Consider the following 14,718-nt stretch of genomic DNA (forward strand, 5'->3'; position numbering starts at 1 on the left):
TATCTGCGGGCAAATATTTGTCTTCGACCTTTTCGAACTTATTACAATGTGCATCAAACCAGATATAATCCCAAAACGGGAAGATCAATACGTCAAAATGGCAATAGCCCATGGTAAAAATAATCTAACACCTTAAAAAAAAGCACACAGATATAGTCTGGTTCATAATTATTGAGAATTTTTCTTCTTACTTTGAGCTATCCTAACACCTCAACTGATTCACTGATACTTAAAACTAAGTAATGGTATAAGGGAGGTAACTCATCTTGGCCTACTGAGTATAGTACAATTAGAGTTACCTCCCCTGAATTTGTAGCAGACGTCATTTTCCTCAGCACTGTCAACAATGTCTGCTGAAGATAAAAGAAGGTTGATTTTTGAGTTGTGTAATCAAGGAATTGATGATGTAAATACATTGGCAGAGAGAACAGAAACTCCTCTTTCTACTGTGTATAGGATTAGGAAGAATTTTAAAGAGGGAAAGGATTTTGGGCACCAGAAAGGAGCATGGAGACCCAGAAAATTGGACTTCTCAGATCGCGTCCGGCTGGGAATTTTAGCGTCTAAAAAGCAAAGGGCAAGCATCTCCAACATCAGGTATGAAATGATAGAAAGGGGATCAACAGTTGTATCAAAATCTACAGTTAGAAGAAATTTGATTGATCTTGGATGGGAGAAAAAGACTGGAATTCCTTCTCCTCTCATGAAACAAGAACATAAAGACAGGCGTGTTGAGTGGTGTTTGGCACATGAAAACTTTGACTGGGAAAATGTGATTTTTACTGATGAAAGCTCAATATGGGTATATCCCTATAATGTGAAAATATGGACAAAGTCTGCGTCAGGACCGTTGTATCGACGACCTAAATACAGCCCAAAGTTTCATGTATGGGGAGGGATATCCTTATTAGGTACGACCCCGCTGTGTGTGTTTGAGGGAAATCTGACAAGTCAACGCTACACTAACATATTAGATAATTTTCTCCTTCCAAGTGCACATGTGTTTTATGGAAATGACTGGATTTTGCAGCAAGATAATTATCCTAAACACACCGCAAAACATGCCAAGCAGTAGTTTCAGGAGAAAAATGTGACTGCATTACCATTTCCTGCATATAGTCCTGACTTAAATCCCATTGAGAACATTTGGGGGATGATGAAGGAATGTGTGAATCAAAAGGGGTTGACAAAAATTGAAGACATGAAGAGAGAAGTGGTCCGATACTGGGACAGCATAACTCACGAGACACTAACCTCTCTGATAGGAAGTATGCCTACCCGTCTTAGACTGTGCCGTGAAGCTCAAGGAGACTTGATAAAATATTAAATTGTTACCTACACAACATGAAAAGGTCATTTCACTTTCACAATACATTCAATTTTATCTGATTTGTTCTCGTTTAATAATATGAAATGCTTTAGCTATTCTCAATAATTTTGAACCATACTGTATAATAATAGTAGTAGTAGACATTATACAGAATAACGAAACTGTTGTCTCAGCGCTGTTGATCAGTCAGTTCTTAACATCACATCACATATCTATCACGTCAGAAGTTGAGTAGCTGGCGTGGTGTGATATCCCTTCAAAGATACGTTTTTTCTTGTTGGAGGCAAATAAATTCAACTGTACTTTCGGATTACTGGAGACTTTCGAGCCTAATGCTCTAAAATAATTTACTTTGTAATGTCATTAAACAAAGCTATGTGACATACTATCTGAAGGATCATCGCTTGCGTTTTCATTTCTTATTGGTACACGGTTCAGTAGAAATTGTTCAGCGTTATTTCATGATGCCATTTTGGCCGCTTTGATTTGAGCTTTGTGGCCGTTTTGTCTCAAACCCGTTTTCACTGCAACCAACCCCTAGCAGTCAAGCTAAATACGACATGCCTCCACAAAAGGAAAACAATGTCATAAAATGAGATATACTCAAAACGGCGTTTACCAAAGTTATGTTTGACTCGGATTATTGGAGTTAGAATTAAGTTGTTATCAAATTTGCTTAACCCCATGATCAATCGTAACAGGAAAATAGCACTTACGCATAACTATCCGCGCATGCGCTCCTTCCTAAATACCAAATCTAAAACCAAAATGTCGACATGTGCTTTGTTTGTTGTGTGGTTGACACTCAGCATAATACCTTGATCTACTATGAGTCAGGCGTTAACTGAGCAGTACAACACCGATTATGATGTAGCCAACAACAATCAACCAGAATGGAACAAATTCCTCCCGAGGAATGGCCTGATCGGGGAAGAAAACAAAGGCGAGGGTACCAATGTTTACAGTGAAACAGACACGAACGAAAAACACATTGCGGGAAATAATTTGCAAAACTCAAGTAAACAGCCCGAGTCCCGTTTCAGCAACATTCAAGATGGCATTGAATCATCTATTAGGTAAGTGGTTACGCAGATCTCATCTTTTCTTGTTTGTGTTGAGAAAGCAAAGAAGCTGTCAAAGTACTTGGCAGCAAGTACCTGAGTTGACATTCTGTTCCAGTTTTATTTTAATTAATGGGGAACCCAGTAAACTGTCCATATTTTGAAATTGCACAAATTTTAGCTATGCTTATAAGTATATTCATTTCTTGCATTGTCATACTGCAAATGGAAATGCTCCCTGAACTGCTTAAGCTGTACCCACATGTTCTTGTGACTGCACAGTGTTAACCACACTACCATGAGAGCTTAGACATCAGTTTGTACTGTTTATACAGGGTTTGTTTTCATCCCATTTCGTGGGTTAGGGTTCTCTTTTAACATGGAATCAACCATTTAGAATTGCTTTGTCAATTTTGCCAGCAAAATGTAAATATACAGTGCTCTCCTGTAATTCTGCACACCTGAGTGCATCGATCACAACACAGCAACTATTGTCTCTTATTTTTTTGTGGTGTGCATGACTAAACGTGCTGTTATGCATCATATTTACCTAGAAATATAAGTTTTGTTGATGGCTATTAAGATTCTAGCTCTGCATTATGCCAAAGGGTTGACCTTGCTGCCAATCTGACAACATCATTTGCTGTCAGAGGGGTGTTTCATATAAATAATATAAATATAATGCACTTATAAATAATGAAGAAAAGTGTTTACAAGTCTGAAGAAAACAGATTTTCTAAATTGTCAAGCACTGACTATTTGTATATGTAGTTATTTACCATTAGTGATTAAAAGCCTTTTAGAAATGTTCAATTTCAAGCACAAATGTGGTAGCAGACGATGTTTGCTTTGATACAGAAGTATGCTATTGCAGGTGTGCAGAATTATCAGACTCGCAGAATTCCCAGACAAGATGATAAACACAGTATGCCAAAATTTTCACATGATATTGTGATATACTGTACTTTAAGTAGAAAGTCTAATCTATGTTGCCTTCCAATAATACTTTGGGCTAGACAAACAACTAGTCTCTTAAATGAACATACTTTCCAGAAAAAACTCAGTAAAATAAATAAAATACATTTGTAAAATGAAAAGAAGAAAGACCTTCGTTTTTGGGTGATTTAGAGTATGTTATGTTATGACTTATGCTACTTACCGCGAAGAATTTTCCTCTGCTTTGCTTTATTGTTGCCTAATACTGTGGAAATAAATACCAGATTATGAATTGACTGGAACTGCGCAAACGTGATGCTGATTTATTGGTGATAACTGTTCAGCAGCCACTACAGATTACTGCTGTTGATGCCTTGAAATGTATGTTTACTGTCATAATGATCCTTAGTAAAAGAGTAACTTGCAGTATAACAAAGTGCTTTTTGTTATTATTATAAATGTCTTGCAAAAGCTTAAGGGTCACATGCAACCACAAAATCAAATGTAATAAAAACACAATTATCACTTATTCATGACATATAATATACAAAAAAAACAAAAAAAACCCCCAAAATTATAAGCATACAGTTGCGATTCAAAAGTGCAGTATTTTTGTACTTGGGCTTACTTCCCTTGAAATGAAGCCTTTTGGAGACCAAACCTGTTCGTAGTGGGTGGGTGTGCACTCAAGTGCAACAACAGCTTCCGATTGGCTGATTCGTTTGCTAATACGCTGAGGACTCATTAAGTGCACAGAAAGAGGGTCTGTTTGATGGGCATCTTAGAAGTATGGCAAGTCACAAGAACGTAAGATTCTTTATGGATAAGAACTTCTTTTATTGTACTTGATGCGTCGTTTCAGTCAAACAAAATCATATACACTAGAGGAAGTTGTCCATGAAGAAGAATGTATATAGAGATGTTGGGTTTTGTATATGCATGTTCACTGAATTTGCGTTCGATCCAATCAACAATAATCTCAGTAAAGATGGTGAACTACTGTGTGGCTGAAAACTGTCATTTGCATAAGTACAAAGCAGGACTTGAAACTGACAAGAGTTGGTACCAGTTTCCGTCAGATCAAGTCATCCGAAAAAAATATACTTAAATGGACATGGACATAAAAACATGTCATGTGTACAAGTATGACACCTGCCTAATTACATAAAGCGGCAGAGACAGGACTTGGGTGCACAGGTCATAAATCAATTCATTTTGTTTATGGCCTATAGTCTGATAGGTGTTAAGTTCAAACTGCATGTGGTCAATGATTGAAGCTGTGTATTGCATATTGTCTTTAGCAGACAGGCAGGCTGGCATATAGGTGTCAATAAACCAGACATTATGCTTCCTCTCTGACAGAGGCTGCTTACCACAATCAACAAGTTTTTTATGTAACGAGTAGATTAGATACTTGTCTGTGTACACAACTGAGATTAGACTACTGCTCACAACCGCATACTCCGGGCATACATACTGTTTCAAGCTCCGCGAAGCTATTCACGGTGCATGCATTATGGGCACAATGCAGCACAGCTGTTGAAACCACTTTTTCCCCCAGCGCTGTTGGAAATTTAGTGAATTGTTTGCACTCTAATTTCGCGGGCTTTTTTTCATCTTTATGGGTTGAATTGGCTTTTTCGATGATTTGTTTCTAAAAGTGCATAATGAAAGGTACCAGAATCTGCAAAGTTGTGTTTTTCGTTGCTTGTGACCTTTAAGCATATACATTGTGCTATGCAGGGGTTCAAAAATATTTTAGAAGCCACTTGACACAGGGCTTTATGAGGGCCATATCATTAGGCTGCACAGTAATACCAGCAAACTGCAATATGAAATTGTGACAATTACATATCACAATATGTTCATGATGTACCGGTATGCTGATAAAGATCTATTGGTTCAATTTAATCCCATTCTCCACCGCAGGTAAGGCTTCTGCTCGTATACCCTCAAAATTTGAGTGGTAAGAAAAAGTGTATATGTGTATTCAGGTAATATGGGTGGTTGTTGGTGGGAATTAGGCGGAAGTCTTCCCAAATGATTGGCAGTGGGTCCACTTCCAAGTTGTCAAAGAGCAAAGTGTAAAGTTTCAAGGAAATCATTAAAATGGAATAAGCTTATGAATAAAATGAACAGTTTTCATAAAACTTGTCAAGGTACTATTTCCATTCTTTCGTATGATCATATATGTGTAAGTCAAATGACTTCTTGGCTTTCTTCACTTGATCTTCATGCTCGGACGCAGTGTTTAATGCAAAAAATGGTGGCATCACCCATTGTTGTGTCATGTTACCTGGCAGAATGCGACGACTATTGGAAAACAGGCAACTGTATTTATTAATCAATTAATCTTTATACAAAAAGAAAAATTAAAATATAAAAGAAATAGGTACAAGAATATTATGGCATGTTATAAACGCATTAAAATAGCAGGAGTTTATGTCTCCTTTGTGGTATATGTGGGCATAATGAGTGTGTAAACTAGTATTTTTATTAGAAATAAACATATTTAAGCTGAAGTTGTATTATTTGAATAGTATGCTAAAAGTACCTTTGGTACTGTTTATCAACAATGGGATTAGACACAGAACTTTGAAAAAGTATGACATGTAATAGCAATAAGTTTTCATGATTTAATATTTTCTTTGATAAACGTAGGCTTCCATCTTATTTTACGGCTGTTTTTTTTTCATTATTCTATCCAGTCTAAAGAAAATGTACTTTACCAGATACAAAATGACTCTTGCCCATCTTTAGTGTTTTATAAATCATTTCTTTATGAGAAAGTGTACCAAATGTCATGCATGAAATAGGTAATATTCATAGAGATTAATACTGTAAATCACAAAATTTTTAAGTCATGATATTTTTGCGAGTGGCAACAGATGTTTTTGCGTCACAGTATTTTTGCGACTTGCCTAATTCTCAAAACATAGTTTAGTTTGACAGTTTCAAAGCTTACTTGCATCTGAAAGTTTTACCTGAAGTAAATCCAATCACATATTGAAGTTTGCCGCTAATCTTGAACACCATTTAGTGGAGTACTTCCTCATGTATGCAATCCGTGATGTTTTCCTAAACACAACACTTGCTGCATAGGCCATATAAGCTTAAAACTGTTCAAAGGGATTGAATTTAATGGAATGACTTTAATAAATTGGCACTGATTAAGGACCAGGTTAGTCAATGTCAGCGAAGCTGTTGATCTCCAGATAAGTGTCATGAAAGCTATCCATGCCCGTTGGATGGTCTTGGCCTTTCAAACAGCCTGCAAGAAATGTGTGTTGCGTGGTTGGCGCCATTGTAATTTTCTAGTAATGCTAGTAATTAGTCATTCTTCGCGTTGTTGTCATTGTTTAATATATGTATTGTCTAGATCTATTGTTAATTTATATGAAGTGGTGAACAATAAAGGGAAGATAGGACAGGTTGTTTGCTGATTATTCATTGCATTCTACCAGCAAACTGTGTCATGATATTTTTGTAAGCTTAAGCTATTCACAATTTTCACAAAAATATCATGCTTGCAAAAATGATTTACAGTACACGAGCAAGTGTGTCAAATTGTTTTTACGAAACGAGTGTCAGAAAAAATGCCAAAAAAAATGACTCACCACATTATAATCCAATGCGTCCTTATGGGCGCAATATTTTAAAATTATTTTACAATTATTTCTCAAATAATATGTATGGTTGTCTTTCCCAAATACAAGGGCTTTCTGCTCGTTATTGTGATGCAACAATGGGGAGTAACTTCGTTTTCGAGGCTTTGTATGAATAACGTTAGGCGATTTGTTTGATTGCAGGTGTCGTTCGAGAGCTCCAAACATCACAATATCATTGTACCCTTGCCAAGAGCATTTTTGCTGTTGTAAGATGTGTAGTATTGGATAAGAATTGGTTTCTAACCATGCTTATTACCTGCAGTCTGCTATGAGGATCATGATTGGTCAAAATTGTGCACATGACTTATGGCAGGCATTGATATTACTGCAATGGCTATAGTGCTCGTAAAGGAAGTCTTATACATTTGGATGAAAGTTTGGGGTAAAATTTCGCTATTCTGAATGTGTTTGGCAAATCATAACGTGTTTCACATATATTATGGAACCATAACGTATTTCACATATATTATGGAACTTGGTGGACATATCATGCATGCTTGGTTATGACAAAAATGTTACATGCATATACTTTACCATTAAAATTTGCGTCCGAGCTGTAAGTTCCGGGTGACAAAAGCCAAGATGTCAAATTACGTTACAAGATCACGCTAAAAAGATGGAAGTAGTAAGTTGTTATGCACTTTTGACAACTTTTATGGGTACTGTTGTTTTTATTCTTCAGTTTATTCACTTTGTTATCCCCCCCGGCATGTAATGCGAGGAACATAGTCGACGCCTCGTCTGTCCGTCCATTATCATTTGTTTGAGCATAACTCAGAAACCGTTCAATATTTTTGGACCAAACTTGATAGATATAATAATCTCAACCTATAGTTGTGAGTTTTGCTATTTACAGAGTTTTGGCATTTTTATGTTATATTTATTTTTTATTTTTTTCCATGGAACATTTTGGTGTTAGTCTAATGGTGGGGTGAGCTTCGTTTCCGGAGCAGAACTCAAAAACCGTTCAATATTTTTCTGCAATATTTGGTAGATATATTAATCAGAACCTAACGTGGTGCCTTTTGCTATTTAAAAGTTTTTGTGATTTCTTATTTTCTCGAGTTCCATGGAAACGTTTCGGACTTTGTCTCAAAAGTGAGAAGTGTGTTTCCCTTCCAGAGCAGAACACGAAAACTGTTCAATATTTTTCTGCAAAAATTGGCAGATATTTGAGGCAGACTACAAAGTCATGCCTTTTGCTATTTATGAAGTTTTGACATATTTATTTTTCCTGGTTTCCATGGAAACAATTCGGACTTATATTATTCTAATATACAGAACACAATATGTAAAATTTCATCTTGACTTATACCCAGTGAATGGAACTGATGCTCCTGTGTATATTACTTACGTAAGAAATTTATTTTGTATTCCACAATTATCATTTGACATAAATGTGTTTTGTTTTCAGCTCTGAAGGCAAGGAGCGGGTGAACAGGATTCTTGTAAGTATGCAAACATTGTGAAGTGTATTTAAGATTGCCTTCCATCATACCATTTGGAATCTGTGCAAAAGTGGAATCTGTCTTCCCTTAATGTTGGGAACTAATGGGAACTAATATTCAGTAGAGTTCTTTATGTGAGATTGTAAGTTACATCCTTTACTGTCACAGTGTGGACAACGTACACCAATACATTGTCTTAAAATTTTACAAACATCTGTTGTGTGTAGCAATAACTTAGACACCATAATTATATCAAACAAAATCAAATGAGAGGCTTTGGAGCTGGTTTCATCAGTGTTTAGTGAGTGATTATGTTCCAGCAATATCATGACTGGGGACACTAAAAATCGACTTCTCACATTATATCAATGTTGGGAATCAAACCTGGGTGTTCAGCCTGCCGCGTGAAAGCTTTAACCACAAGGCTACCCCATCAGTGTTAAAGGACCACTAAACTCAATTTTTTGTACTCTTTTTATCACTGCATATGAAAGACTTTGGGTTAGTCATAAACGAAACACCATTTTTTAAAAAAAAGCGTGTGGTTAATTAATACCAAGTGCTTAAAAGTTGCTGAAAAGCCGTCTGCTTCTCTCTCGCCCACAAACGAAACCGCAGACAGGTTACGTAACTGTCGCCAGAGCCCTACAGTGACGTCATAGAAGGAACGGTTTCCTGTTAAATGTATAGAAAATGTGTAGGACGCTCGTCATTTTGCTGATTTCTCGACGTCACCAAAGACTGCCGAATTGTTGTGTTGCTGTCAATTGTTCCTTGGGGTTGGGTGATGCTGTCACTATGCACAGATTTCCATCAGACTCCGTAGTTTGTGCTTAAATTGGTTGTTAGTGTGTGAGAAGTGAGCTTTGTGGAAGCCTGTGGTATATACTAAACCGGATGGTTCGCCCCTACCACGCTTCCAGGATAGAAAATGGAGTTTCATCGAGTTTGTAAAATCAAGACTGCTTACTACACATACTGACCAAAAGCATTTGGCATGGACATAACGCTTTCTACCTCGGAAACGAGGTTGTGGTCGAAGTGACAATATTATCGTAAGTAATATTATATTGACCCCTTATATTGACCGATTCCAAGAGTGAAATTGTTATGTTATAAGCAATGTCATGTAAAATCCTAATGTAAATCAAGAAAATATATATTTTACTACCAGTAGAAAATAATTTTGATTTTGTAAGTCGGTGAAAACAAACTTAAATAGCATTCATCCTCAGACAAGGCGCCGCCATTTTTGAAAATCGTGAAGTCACGGGCTAAAGTCCGTTAGAATTATTGAGATTATGATTTGTTCTCATTAAGTTAGAAAATCAGAACTACATTTTACTAGTAGATAAATATGCATTTGAATCATGGCCAAAAGGATTTTGCATGACACAACGTTTAGCATAAGGACTTCTTCCAAGGAAGCAAGGTGGGGGTCGAAGTGACATTTATATTGCAAGCAATGTTATATTGACCTCCACCTCACTTCCAAGAGTGAAATTGTTATGTTATAAGCAATGTCATGCAAAATCCTAATGTCCATCAATAAAATACATATTTTACTACCAGTAGAAAGTAATTGTCCTTTTGTAAGTCGTGAAAAACTTAAATAGCATTCATCCCAAGACCGGGCGCCGCCATTTTTGAAAGTCAAATCCATTTGAATTAATGAGATTATGTATGGTTTGTTTTCATCATGTTAGAAAATCAAAACTACATAAATATGTATTTGAATCATTACCAAAAGGAGTTTGCATGACACAACCTGTAACATAACCTAAGCGAGGTCGGGGTCGAAGTGAAAATATTGCGCGATAAATTTCTTCATAAATTTACTTGGTTTGTAACGTTCACTCACCAGTATGTAGACACTTGTCAATAAACGTCTTTATACTTGGTCTCATAATCCTAATTACTTTATAATAATATTTGTATGCATTTTGAAACTTAATAAAAAGAAGCGATCTGCGAATGTATAACAGGAATGTAATATGTAGGCGTTTCATAGTTTTGCTATATGAATCATAATTCGCACCCAAGCCCTAGTGTATGTCGTCTGCATCATTACACTTCACGACGAAAACAATGGTTCTGTTCAAAGCTACGACAGCGTATTAAAAACAAAAGTGCAAATATTAAAATTAAAGTTATAGGCGCAGTGTCAGGCTATTACCTTGTTCGGGGAATGTATTCATCAATATCCACAAAAACAAGTGATATATTATTCATCTGCAGATTTTCCAAGTAATGTGTCTTTTAACAGTCTAATATATGAAAACGTGATGTATCGTTTCAGGTTTTTCACATTGCTGTATACTTTCATTGGTTACCCAAGATAGCAAACCTGGCAACTAATTGCATAATGTGCGTCATTCTTTTTAAAAAGTTATTTAGTTAGCCAATAATGAGCAATCAATCAATGTATTGGCGGTTAATCCTTTGAAAGAAGGGCATTGTTTTACATAGACACAGACATGACAGAGTGTATTCAGTATAGATTAGTAAATGTACATACATAAACACTACCTTTTCACAAATCCCCCATTTAAATCCCCATAAAACTAATTAATCAATCAGCGTGTTATCGGTTAATCCTTAGATCGATCCAGACAAAGGAAATGCCAAATGGGGGCCTTTGTCGGGTAATCTAAGTGGCGTTACCACTAATTACACCTGTTATAAATTCATTAACTGAGCATCAAGTGAATGATGACAAATAACGTGTAGGTTTATACCACCTTACACAGATTACAACCTAGCGACACCAAGTGATTTTGCCGTAATCGTCTATGAAAACATGGGTTGTAACTCGAATACTAGGCAAAGCAGAAGACAAAAGTAAATGATAGTAGATTGTGAGAACATATAGCTTTCATTTTTCTCAACAGCTTTCGCGTTTTCAGGTTTGTACAAACCAGTAAACGAAATAGTTCAACCCCTGAAATGTAGATGAATACTGCACAGACCCTCATTTCTATACCCACTATTACGTCACGGAGACGCGCCGCTCTGATTGGTTGAAATTTCGTTTGCGGCTGAGAATTTTGCACTGTTGACAAAATGGTCGATTTAAGGTAGTAAAAGATCGAAATGAGCATTTTTAGTGACGGGGGTTCATTTATAACGATGTCAGCAAGTGATTTTGCGTTTGTGCGCTATTAGAGTATATGTGACCTTTAAGGAACATGATGGTATTGGTACACAAGGGTCCTGTTCCTGAAAGTGACCGTAGCGCTAGAACGGTCGCAAGTCTATGTTAAAGTATGGGAGTTGACTGTCATAGGGCTACAATCGCTGTCAAGAACAGGTCCCAGGATATGGTTCACACATGGTGCCTGTAATGGGACCTATGACAAGTGAACACTTCAGGCTTTTGGCTATAGTTCGGGTTAAAAAGTCTACAATCAGGAATATTGTTGATGGGAAGAATTATCTGTGATTATTGTGAAGAAAAGTTTGTCATCAATGGTATTGTACTTGAATATTGAGCTGAAATCAAGTTTTAATTTGTACACATAATATGTTAAGTTACTTCTTTAATCAAAGGCTGTTTCTAAAGTATAGTAAGGGCTTTCTTTTGTTGGAAACTGCTGAATTTATATCATCAGTGATATAAAAGATATTTATTTCTTTTTGCAACAGAAGAAGATCCGGGTTAGAATTGATCTTTACTAACCCATGCTAGCTGTATTCTGTGAATTATGTTGATAGCCCTACCTGGGTAACAGCAACCAAAGTAAATGTCTCCTTTTACTAACTCTGGTAATTAGCATTTACAATTCTTACTAAAATCTGCCTGGCATATAGGTAGTGATGGGAGAGTTTAACTATTGAAGATTGTAATGTGTTTCATGTGTTGCCAGGTGATTAACATGCCTTTCATGATGTTTCTTCTAGGACTAATGAAAAAGAATCCTGCTCAGACACTGATCCTCATTGAACATTTCCATCATCCCATGTTTGCTTCTGTAACTTGTATGTTTGTTTTAGAAAAAACTTCCTAAACCCATGCTAGCACATGTTTGCAACTCCTTCCTTCACAAACAATTGTTGCACTATGACAGTCATAAGTCTATGTTAAAGCATGTGCATTGCTATCACCATAGCTCTGCGCTCACTTTGTGGACTGGAATCCCGGTCTTGTAAAGCTCACATCACTGGATGTGGACTGTCTGTAGTTATGGAACTCTTACCTTCCACACTAGGAAACACATCCATCTGCACACTTACTCTAGACTATCATGATTGTTTGTATATATGTGCATGGCATCGGATACATAGATACCCATGTACTACATGCTTTGGAATTCAATAATAATTATTATTCAAATTAGTAGTAAAACTTAAGTATGTAAAATCACAAATGCACAGTGACACAAGTGAAAACAGTTGGTGTGTCAATAAATAAGGGACAGGTGATATATATTTCCCATCCATAAATAATCATTTCAAACAAACAGAGGTGAATGACAAGGCAAACATAAATCAAATAATGTAAATTTTCCTGAATTTACCTAAATTACTTGATTGACAGCAGAATGAGTTTCATTTTAGGGACCAAATGAATCGTTAAAGGGGCTCTGATGCAGAGCAATTTCCGTGGACTGGTTTAAACTCTGGTTATTGTTTTTCTCCTGTGAGTACCTGGATGATATCCCAGAATTCGTGACTGGTTCGTGACCTCTGCTGGCAGTCCGTATGCACAATTGATAGTTTAATTATAGACAGATAAACTAAGGTGAAGTCATTTTTTCTTCTTTACAAATGTATTATGAAAACAAATGAAACACTTTGAAGCTTAATCATCTGTCAGTGGTAGAAATGGTAAAAAAACTAATAGGATGGAAAAGTAACGAAGCCAGTGTACTTCTCTATATTTTGTCTCATAACCCTTATTAGTTTATTGTCATATTTGTATGACAAAGGTTATCATTTGAAAATGAATAAAAAAACACACGGTCTGCTTATACTTTTGTACATTTCTAACATGACTGTAACATTTAAACATTGTATAGACTGCCAATTGGGATCCTATTTCACACACATACGCGATCTAGTGTGTGTTTTCTGTCATATAGAATCTGCTGAATGCTACAACAAATAAATTAAAAGAAAATGCAAATAATGAATGTAAAACAGACTAGTTTATAGCAACAATGTCAGGCTACTACCTTGTTCAGGAATGCATCCATCCACATAAAAGAACGATATTCCAAGCTTGTAAATAATCATACTCTGTGTCGTGTTTCTTACAACAGTCTAATTTGCAAAAAAATAACACATTGTTTCACGTCTTTCACACTGGTGAAAACCTGATAAACCTCTCATTCTTCACCCAAGATAGCACACCTGGCAACTAATTGTATGATGTCTGCCATTCTAAGTAATTTAGTTAACCAATAATGAGCAATCAATCAACGCAAAGGTGGTTAATTCTTTGAAGGGAGGATGTTGTTTTTACACTCGCACTTTACGACAGGGTGTAGTCAGTATAGATTAGTACATCTACACACACTGCCTTTTGACAAATCCGCTGTAGAGGATAAAAGTAATTAATCAATCCGTTTGTTATCAGTTAATCCTTTGATCAATGTTTGTTTTTGTAACTCAGCTCATAAACCCTCTTGCATCACTTACATGCACATATTATATAACATACAATACATTTGCTACAACAGACCTTAATTTATAATGTTGAGTATTTACTCCAGACAGGAGAAATGCCAAATGGGAACCTTTGTTGAGTAACTTTTGTGGTGTTACCAGTAATTATACCTGTTATAAATTCATGAATTGACCACCAAGAGAATGATGACAAATAACACGTGTAGGTTTGCACCATCAAACGCGAGTTACAGCAAGGAAGATGTAATGTCTGTGTCGCATGCAGCCTGAAAACAGTTATGGGCCGAAACTGTTTTGAGGATTCCAACCGAACTTTGTTACATAAGAAATGCATACAGGCATTTCCTGTGCACTTGCATAAATAGGTGTAATCGGTTTGGTGTTTTTTTTACATAAGAAAATTTTCAGATTTCTCTACTAATGGGCCTTTTGTCAGACAAAATATTAAAAAATTATCATAGGTTGATGTATATAGGGACTCTCTATTGTTTCAGCACGTAAAAACATTGGGAAAGCAGAAACACCAGTCAGCTGTTTACATAAGCAGATTACACAACAAAAAAGTTCATCTCATATGAAATAGTGATTCATTTCATTTGAATGTACTACTGGTAGAAATATTAACATATTCACCTTAGCATTAAGTT

At 36.2% G+C, this 14,718-nt stretch overlaps 1 protein-coding gene across 1 annotated transcript in view; it reads left to right on the top strand.

The window, feature by feature from the left end:
* The first annotated feature begins 2,076 nt into the window (after positions 1 to 2,076).
* The window catches only part of LOC137259285 (uncharacterized), a 31,648-nt gene continuing 19,006 nt past the window's right edge, over positions 2,077 to 14,718 (top strand). The window contains exons 1-2 of the mRNA XM_067796919.1: positions 2,077 to 2,406; positions 8,410 to 8,443. Of these exons, the coding sequence (XP_067653020.1) occupies positions 2,159 to 2,406; positions 8,410 to 8,443 (282 nt within the window). The 5' untranslated portion in view covers positions 2,077 to 2,158. The remainder of the gene's footprint in view (positions 2,407 to 8,409; positions 8,444 to 14,718) is intronic.

Source organism: Haliotis asinina, chromosome 13 (genome assembly GCF_037392515.1).
Source record: "Haliotis asinina isolate JCU_RB_2024 chromosome 13, JCU_Hal_asi_v2, whole genome shotgun sequence".
Classification (NCBI taxonomy): Eukaryota; Metazoa; Mollusca; class Gastropoda; order Lepetellida; family Haliotidae; genus Haliotis; species Haliotis asinina.